The following is a 9,399-nucleotide window of genomic DNA, read 5'->3' as shown; positions in this document are numbered from 1 at the left end:
GCGGGCGCGGAGGGCGGCGGGCGGGGACGGGCTTGCCCGGGGACCCCGCGCCGCGGCTCGCGCGGATTTCACTTTCGCTTCGAGCGGCGGCCGGAGGCGGGGGGCCGTCCCGGAACGATTGCGGCCGGGCCGCGAGTGAACCCGAAAGCGCGCCAGCGCCGCGGGCCGGACTCCACGTGTCACCGAGATGCTGATGTAGAGAGAGACAGAGAGAGAAAGCAAGCGAGGGAGCAGGTCCCGGGAAAGTCCTGCCGCGCCTCGGGGCAATTATAAAAATGTCACCCCCCGGGCCGGGCTCGCCACCACCGCCCTCACCTGCGGCGTCCACCCGTCGGCGTCCCGCGGCCAGTCCAGAGTCGGCGCAGCGCCCGCTCGCCATGTGCGCCCCGCGCGGTGAGTAGCGGCGCCCCGCTCAGCGGCCCGCGCCCTGGGGGACGGCGGCCCTTTCCTCCTGAGACAGCCCGGGAGCTAAGTGTCTTTATCCCACTCCACGGTTGAGAAGCGGAGGCCCCGTGCGGTCGATTTCCTGCTCAGGGCTCCCCAGCCACAGCTCCAAGAGGGCAGATCCCAGCCGGCTTCAGAGTGAGGCTTTGTCGGCCCCCGGTTTCCAAAACTATGAGTCTGGGCCAGTCACTTCACCACCTGGCCTCAGTTCCCCTCCTTGTGAAATGGAGGTTTTCTCTGGGTGGGCTCTGAGTCCCTTACCCTTATCTGAGCTCATTAGGGGGCCCTCACAGCGGGTTGGCTTCCAGCCCTAGAGGAGAGCGTGGCCTTCCGAGAACTTGATGCATCTGCAGATGTTGAAGGAAAATTGGCAGTGGGTGGATGGGTGGGGATGGCCAGAAGGATGGAAAGTAGGGCAGCCAAACCAGGCTGACAAACGTGACCTGCCCCTTGCTTCCAGGCCTCCTCCTTGTGGCCATCCTGGTCCTCCTAAACCACCTGGACCACCTCAGTTTGGCCAGGAACCTCCCCACAGCCACACCAGGCCCAGGAATGTTCCAGTGCCTCAACCACTCCCAAAACCTGCTGAGGACCGTCAGCAACACGCTTCAGAAGGTGAGCTTTTCAGTGTCCTTGTTCCACTTTGCAGCCTCTGTAGGGAAGGGGCTTCTTGGAGCCCCTGGTCACCTGGCGGAACTGCAGGCAATGGGGGAAGGTCCTTCACAAATGGCCCAGCTATGCGCGAAAGAGTCTCAATGAAATTGTGTCTCCAGAGGAAGCAGGAGGGGTCATAAATTATCATGGCGTTCATTCTGGCTGTGTCTAGACAGGGGAAAGTGGCTAGTTACAGTGTTCCCTGTAGCCTGCCAACAGTGTGTCTCTGACCCACGTATCACCGCAGGCCGGTGTGACCAGGCACAGCCTCTGTGCTCCAGGGGCTGCGAGCGTGAATTAGGCCTCCCTGTCACGTACTGACGCATCTCGTCAGAGCCACACACTGAGGGGACCTGTGACAGTGCACATCCAGCCTTCATTTTCTAGGAACAGGGTTATCTAATTTTATTTACAGCTGCTTCATTTTTTTAGGTTTCATATTTTAATGAAAAAAAAGTGGGGTTTTTCCTTTTAAAAGTGCTCCCCTAGTTACTGCTTTTGCTGCAGCGACCAAAGGCCAGTGTGTTAAAAGCTGTCGTCTTGCCTTCCTGCTCTCTAGTGAATCTTTCTTGAATATTTTCTAGCTTGTTGTTTTGTGAATATCTTAAGATAAGCTCGATGCCAGTGGCCTTCTTAAAGAACTCCCCCTCTGTCGCTCACAGCCTGCTGCCCCTTGCTAGGTGCAGTTCCGGCGACCTTGGTTAGGAAGTGGCTCACCCAGTGAGAGCTGCGGAGGTCAGCACTTTGAGTCCCCAGGAGAGGTTCAATAGGGGGAAAATTTAGGGACTCCAACCGAAATAGATGCTTTCTGTGAAAAAGCTGACTCTCCCACTCCCAGATAGGGCACCAAAGCTCAAAAGACTGCAGAACTCAATTTGATATTTTTTATATCACTCCTTTGTCAAATTTGCCAGAACAAGTCAGCTAGCCCCTGGCAGAAAAAAGAGGGGGCAAATGTATGCAATTTGCAGGCCTTATCCAGCCCACGGACTTGTATAGTTAGGCCCATGTCCTTTGTATTTATTTTGATTTTTGAGTTTGATTCCATTGAGAAAAGTGGACTTTTCATATAAGAATCCAGATTTCCAGTTTCTCTTGAAAAGATCTGAAGAACCACAACAGAGGGCCCACGTTTCCAAACCTCACCCTTCGCAGCGGGCTCCGGACATTGGCTGCCAAGGTCTGCTTGAGCACCTGTGCAAACAGCGCACGCAAAGCAGCCGGGGCGCCTTTGTGATCCTACGGCTCTGGAGGCCGAAATTGGAAATGGGCCTCACTGGGCTGAGACGAAGGTGTCAGCAGAGCCGTGTCCCTTGCTGGAGACTCCAGGGGACAGTCTGGTTGCTTGCCTTGCCCTGCCTTCTAGAGGCGCCCACATTCTTCGGTGCACAGCCCCTTCCGTCGTCACAGCTAACAGTGGCCAGCTGAGCCTTTCTCATGCTGCATTAGTCTGACGTTGACTCTCCTGCCTTCTCCTTCCGCTGAGAAGGACGCAGTGATCACGTTGGACCTACTCAGATGTCCCAGGGAGCCTCACTGTTGTACAGTCAGCTGGTAGCAAGCTTCGTTGACTTTGCTGTGCAGCATGACGCGCCCTCGACTCCAGGGAGTGGGAGTGGACATCCTTTAGTGGGAGTGTCATTATGTCTACACTGATGGGTTTCACTAGTTGTTCCCAAACACATTCTGCACTCTCGAGCCTCGATTCATGGCTCGTGCAGCTCCCTCTGCCTGAGATTCTCCCTCCTTTGCCTGTCAACATCCTAAGCCCCATCTCTGGTGACGCCTGTGCTTCCCTGTCCACGCCCTCCTCAGAGCCTTCACAGCTTCTCAGTGCTTCTTCCCTGCAGTGCGTCTCCTAGCCACCTGGGCGCTCGCAGATCTGCAGCTGGACTTAGAGCCCTGGGGGGCACAGCACCGTCTTCTTCTTTGTCATGCTCCTCAGGGCCGAGCCTAGTACCTGGCACACATCAGGCTTCTTGAGTGGAAAAATGATCCTCATCTTCAGTGAGGAGGTTGCTGACCTCTGAAGATCAATTTCATAATGACATTCAACAGTGCTTTCCCAATGTGCTCGTAACGTGACGTCTGTGTGTGCGTGCCACAGATAAAACCTCTGCTTGTCTCTAGGGTTGCATGTTTGATATAGGCATCAAATTTTGACCTTAACAGTTCCCCCTTTAGAAGTTATAGTTGGAAAAGATATTCATAAAACTCAGGTGCTTTGGCAAAAGAAAAAACCTGTTTTCACCAGAAGCCAGTGTCCCAGCGTGGTGTAGAAATCGATTAGCACAGCCTGCTGAAATGGTTTATGGTGTTTACGTAATAGAAAAGCATATCATCCAGAGAGACATGTCATAAGCAAAGGGAGAGGAGGGGGGGAGGAAGAAGTCAGTGACCTGTTCTTTGTCTTCTGAAGGGCCCAAGCTCCCTATGTGGAAGAGATGGAGGCTGAGGGCAGCCAGCTCTCGCTTTGCTGGCACCTGGGGTGCCAGCCTCACGCAGAGCCATGTGCCCTCTTAATATTTTAAACTGGGTCTCTCTTCGTTTTTTACAGGCCAGGCAAACCCTAGAATTCTACTCCTGCACTTCTGAAGAGATCGATCATGAGGATATCACAAAAGACAAGAGCAGCACCGTGGCGGCCTGCCTCCCCCTGGAACTCGCCCCGGTACGGACGGCCCAAAGCCTCTCGTGCTGTTCAGGGTGCCTCCAACCGTGTCTTCGTCCAGAGCGTGCACGTGTCTGGTCTCCATCAGCATGGCACTTTAACAGTCCCCACTTCAGAAGTCAGATTCGAAAAAAAAGTTACAAAACATTTGTTTTTTCACACAGTGTGACTATACTTAACTACTGAACTCTACACTTAAAAATAGTTGATGGTAAATTTTATATTATGTTTTAAAGAGATGTCTGAGAAGAAAACTCTGAAAAATGTCTATTAAGAATTAATATCTTTGATGTGATTTTTTCCTCTAGAACGAGAGTTGCCTGGCTTCCAGAGAGATCTCTTTCATAACTGTAAGTCAGAAAATGAAAGGTTTCAGCCCGTATTATGCATTCATATCGTTGATCCTGATTGTTTTTCCTTCTAGAATGGGAGTTGCCTGACCCCCGGAAAGGCCTCTTCTATGATGGTAAGACACTAAACTCTTTCCTCAGATCCAGCGAGGGGGAAACGTTTTAGCCCGTCTCAACGGTTCCTTCCCCATTGTGTCACCTCACCCAGACGCTGTGCCTTAGCAGCATCTATGAGGACTTGAAGATGTACCAGGTGGAGTTCAAGGCCATGAATGCCAAGCTGTTGATAGATCCTCAGAGGCAGATCTTTCTGGATGAGAACATGCTGACAGCCATTGACAAGCTGATGCAGGTGAGGCCTTCATCCTGTCGGGGAGTGCCTTCTTCTTGCTGAGAGCCAGCCAGGGTCCCCTCAGAAGTGTAAGATCAGCCCTTCCTGGATTGCGAGAGGCCTGAAATGCCCCTTGGCAAGGCCCTGCAAAGCACCGGCTGGAGGGTGCCCCCCAGAGGCCGGCCGGTGCAGCCACGTCGGGGAAAGCAGCCTCCGTCTGTGGCCACGTGCCGGCACCAGGCTCCCTGCAGATGTTTTCAGACATTTCCTTACATTGTCCTCACAGCAGCCATGTGGGGTCTGTACCAGGAGGAAACCGAAGCTGAGAGTCAGCCACTTGTCCGAGGTCACACAGCTTGTAAGTGGCAGAGCTAGGATTTAAGCCCCCATCGCAGGGACTCCACAACACCAACCTTCTCACCTCTAGATGTGGCAGGACATGCCCGCAAGGGCTGGCGTGCACAGCTGCAGACCCGGCTAGAGAAGACAAGCGGCTCGTGCCTGGGTATGACCCATTTTGAGCTAAAATGTGAATGAAGTAAAGGAATGACCTATCACCCGGGGACATCCTCAGTGTTATTCATCGACAAGAACTTGCTTTGTAATTTCCTGAATCACCGTAGCACATGTGATACAAGACAGAAACATCCACACAAGAAGGAGCAGGTCGAGCGCCTTGGTGACCAGGCCTTGGGGAAAAAGATGCTGTCGAAAATCATTGTCTGAAAAGGAATTTATTTATATTTCATTCATTCATTCTTTTTTTTGGTGCCAAAAACTTCACACAAGCATCAAAGAACAGAGCCATCTAGAGAGCTGCAGATGATATTTCATTTTCAGGTCCAAGAGTCGGATGATTTGGGTGCTGGAATCAATTCTGCTGGTAATCAGCCATTCACCCCTCTGTGCCTCTGTTTTCCTCTGTAAGATGCAGTGGCTTTACCCATCCACCTTTCTTTTAGGCGTTTTGTGAGGAACAAATGAAGGTATTGATCGTTGTGCAGATATAAGGTCTTGCACTGTGTTATCAATTTAAAGGGCCAACACTGGGGGATCTGTTGCAGGGTCCTTATCTGACGCACACGAGTGTCTAGTGAACAGGTCTGTTACTGATAGAGAGTTCCAGTTAACAGCAGTCCGTCACCTCTCTGTTCTAAAAAGGACTTGACTTCTCCACGTGACACATGAAAATCAGTTAGTGCCACAGATGGCGCTGTAACACAACTGGTCTTTGCTAAAATGCAGCTCTCACCACGGATTTTCTAAAGAGCTTTCAGGCCTCTTCAGAGCTCACTGCAGCACAGGGGCTGGGAGCACAAGCGTTTCTTTTCTCAGGTTCGGCCTGGCCATCTGGCCGGGAGTCCATCTGGGTTGAGGAGACGTAGTGAGGGAGGGGGTTGCAGGCTCTGAGACGTGCGTTGGTTTCACCCATTTTTACGGATGACTCTTTTAATTTTGGAATACCACATATGAAATGCTCGATTTTTATTCTCCCAGGCCCTGAACTTCAACAGTGAGACTGTGCCACAAAAGCCCTCCCTTGAAGGACTGGATTTTTATAAAACTAAAGTCAAGCTCTGCATCCTTCTTCATGCCTTCAGAATCCGCGCAGTGACCATCAACAGGATGATGGGCTATCTGAATTCTTCCTAAAGAGCTCAGGTCTCTCCCAGCCTTCGAGTCATTTTTATAAAAATTTGAACCAAAGAAATTTTAATAGGATGTGGGTTAAGACCTGGGGAGGGGGTGGCTTGACTTGGTCCCGCTTAAGATGGTCCAGATTCTCATGCCTGTTTACCTCAGTCACCCCCAAGATGTGGAGGATGTGACTGATAGCCTTTCAAGTATATTTCACATTTACTATGGATAAGTTGTTTTTAAGTTTTCATGAGCAAATTGCTAAGGAGGGAAAATGTCCTCAATGAATGTGTTTTTCTTTTCCCTTTAATAGAAGAGCAAGAATTTATAAGCTATTTCTTTACCAAATTGTTTATAGACTCAAACACTCAAGCATAATTTATTTTAAAATATTTATTTATATAATTTTGTGTTCATGAAAGCATGTAAACTAACATATTTATTTGTTATATTTATTAAAATATTTATTATCAAATGGATTTGAAAAATATTTTGTTCTAAAAATAAAATGATTGAATTAAAGTAATTTTCATGTTTTTCTGATGTAATTGGAATACTGTAAGTGTTAAAACACACATTATGGGAAAACTGAAAAGTGATGAAATTTGAACAAAATTACCTTGGAAAGAATGCCACAATATTCGTGCCCATTTCCTAGTTCCTTTAATCTCGCAGGTTAGAGAGCACCTCGTAAGACTAGAAATGCTTTGATACAAAGGCCAATGAGTGAGTTAAGGTTTTTGAGAGTATACCTTATTATTTTTGTTCAACATCTGAATCTAAAAGTAAGATACATAAAAATGTTTTTCCCTGTTACCCACAGTTCCATAACATTCTGTGCATTAGACAGATACATAATAATACCCCCAACTGGGAAAAACATCATTAAGAGGCCTTCTGGTTAAATTATTCTAATTTTTGTGAACCTTTAGGCCCTCAGGGAGAAGTTGCTTCTAAATTATGAGAAAAACTCTCCATTTGCTTTAAATTATATACAACTTCTGCCTGAACCACGTTTGCCTTGCTTTTGCTTGAGATGTGCTCTTAATAACCCAAATATTAAATTCCATCTTTTTAATTCTCTAAGTCATGTGAATTTTAAAAGATTCCCCTGACAGAATACCATGTAATTTTAGTACTCTGATAATCATGCTCCTCCTTAATATGAAAAGGCCAAAAGAAACGAACTATTTACCGTTCTCTCCCTTCCTTCCTGTGACTGCTCCCCACCAGATGCCGGCTCTTATCCCCGTGGACTGTGCCGGGAATGAGTCTGGCCACCCCACATCCTCATCTGGGTGGCAAACTTACTCATTTTTCAGATTCTCACCCGCTTCATATACAATGACTGGAGAGAAATCATCGGTAGCTAGGGTTTTCTTGAAGGACTCTTCCACAAGCTTGAATGGCCTGCCAGTGGTTCACAGACCAGCGTTTCTTGGCTTTAAGTGTCAGGTTTGGGTTTCAGCAGCTCTGCCTGTGAGAAGAGCTGACGGCTTGGCGGGCTGGGCTGTGGAGCTGTGGCCGTCCCTCACGTGGAATGGCGATTTGTCTGCTGCGCGGCCGGTCGTCTGTGCCCAGACGCAAGCAGAACCTATACCCCATGGCCTGGGTTTATACAGAGGAACACAGCTGTTACGCTGGTTCTAGAAATTACCGTGGCTTATGCTTCAAAAACATGATTGGCCCAAGAAAAGTCCTCACAACTAACTCCACTCTTCATTCCATGGTTAGTTTCCACTTTTTTCTTTTAAGCCTGGGTCTACAATTTACAAATCGTCTAACATGACCAAGTTGTTCGTCTAACGTGACCAAGTTGTTTTAACCTCTCCCTGTTTCCTCTTCTAAGAAGTGAAGATAATACACCAGAACCAACCTCAAAGGATCAGAGCAAAGGTTAAGTGAACAGCTCATGCAAAGCACTTGCATTGCACCTGGCAGATAGCATGTGCACAATAAATGTGAGCAATTGTTGAAGATTGTTAGTCTTTGGGCTTGGTGACTGGGCCAAATTGCTTACACCTCCTTTGCTACTGTTTTCTTATCTGTGACCTTCAGGAGTGGCAGCCCCTCTCTCACAGTGCTCCTGTGAGGAGTAAACGGCACAGTGCAGTGCTGGCATGCAGCTAGCGCTCAACATCAGTGTTTGTAAACTTAGATTGTTGCTGAAGACGTCAGTGCGCCCTGTCCTCCAGGCGCGAGATGCATCGGTGCTCAGCAGAGGAGGCCGACTGGCGCAAGACGGGGCAACAAGGCGAGGAGCCCCTGCCTTCACAGAACAAAGGTGGGGTGCAAAGGAATTTAGTAAGATGGAGGTCCCCCTAAAAACATTCTCCAGTCCTAGCCTATTAGAGACTTATTTGACTAACAAGTTACTTTTTTAAAAGGAAAAAAACAATGACAGTGTTTCTCACAGCTGAGAATGACTTAATCAGGGCATTAACACAAAAAACAGCTGACAGCTGTGCCCTGAGGGCCCAGAGCTTTGGGGAAAGGGCACAGTTCTGGGGAGCGGTCTGGCCCGCCATTCACGGGTACTGGACAACTCAAGAGCTGCTAGAGGCCCTTAGACACTGGGGAGGAAGGAAGCGTGGGGACAAAGAGGGAAGAAAGCCAGCTTCATCTGGGGCCAGCACTGACGGAGACAGAGTCCCCTTGGCGGTGTCACCCTGGAGCATTCAGTTGTTGTCTCTGCTTGAGGACTACATATCTGGTTCTAGCGAATATAATTTTGGCTTCCTAGTTTAAGGCAAAGCACATTACAATGTTGCTGTGGACTGAATATTTGTTCCCCCTAAAACTCTCATGTTCAAGCCCTGATCCCGATGTGATGGTAGTTGGAGGTGGGGCCCTCAGAAGGTTACTTAGGTCCTAAGTGTGGAGGCTCATGATGTCAAAAATGCCCTTATAGGAAGAGACTCGGAGAGGTCTCCCCAGCCCACGTGAGGACACGGTGACCAGGGGCCCTCTGCAAACCAGGGTGAGGGCCCTCGCCAGACAGCACATCTGCCCGCTCTCCTCAGACCCCCCCCACCCAGGACTTTGAGAAATAAACGTCTGCTGTTTAAGCCATCCAGTTTATGATGTTTCGTTGTAGCAGTCTGAGCTGAGAAAACTATTTTAAATACCAAAAAAGACCCAACCACACTTTTCAAACCTTGACTTGTATCAATTTTTTGGTTGAAGTGTTTTTGGTAAGAACACGTCAAAAACTTTCTATTTACGTATCTTTGGGTATGACATTATGAGTGTGAGTTATGACAGGGAAAATATACTCACGTAGCCTTTTTTTTGCCTTTTAAGATTGGCCC

At 48.9% G+C, this 9,399-nt stretch overlaps 1 protein-coding gene across 1 annotated transcript; it reads left to right on the top strand.

The window, feature by feature from the left end:
- Window positions 1–275: 275 nt before the first annotated feature.
- IL12A (interleukin 12A) lies at window positions 276–6,103 on the top strand. The gene is made up of 7 exons (NM_001082511.2): window positions 276–393; window positions 905–1,059; window positions 3,656–3,769; window positions 4,078–4,119; window positions 4,194–4,235; window positions 4,328–4,471; window positions 5,948–6,103. The coding sequence occupies exons 1-7, from the start codon at window positions 276–278 to the stop codon at window positions 6,101–6,103; spliced, it is 771 nt and encodes a 256-aa protein (NP_001075980.2).
- The last annotated feature ends 3,296 nt before the right edge of the window (window positions 6,104–9,399 follow it).

The sequence above is a fragment of the Equus caballus genome, chromosome 19 (assembly GCF_041296265.1).
Source record: "Equus caballus isolate H_3958 breed thoroughbred chromosome 19, TB-T2T, whole genome shotgun sequence".
NCBI lineage: Eukaryota > Metazoa > Chordata > Mammalia > Perissodactyla > Equidae > Equus > Equus caballus.
This window is presented reverse-complemented; position numbering and strand designations above follow the sequence as displayed.

Coding starts and splice junctions, on each gene's coding strand:
- IL12A (NM_001082511.2), top strand. CDS start 276: ATGTCACCCCCCGGGCCGGGCTCGCCACCACCGCCCTCACCTGCGGCG. Junction 1,060..3,655: donor TCAGCAACACGCTTCAGAAG/GTGAGCTTTTCA, acceptor CGTTTTTTACAG/GCCAGGCAAACCCTAGAATT. Junction 3,770..4,077: donor TCCCCCTGGAACTCGCCCCG/GTACGGACGGCC, acceptor TTTTTCCTCTAG/AACGAGAGTTGCCTGGCTTC.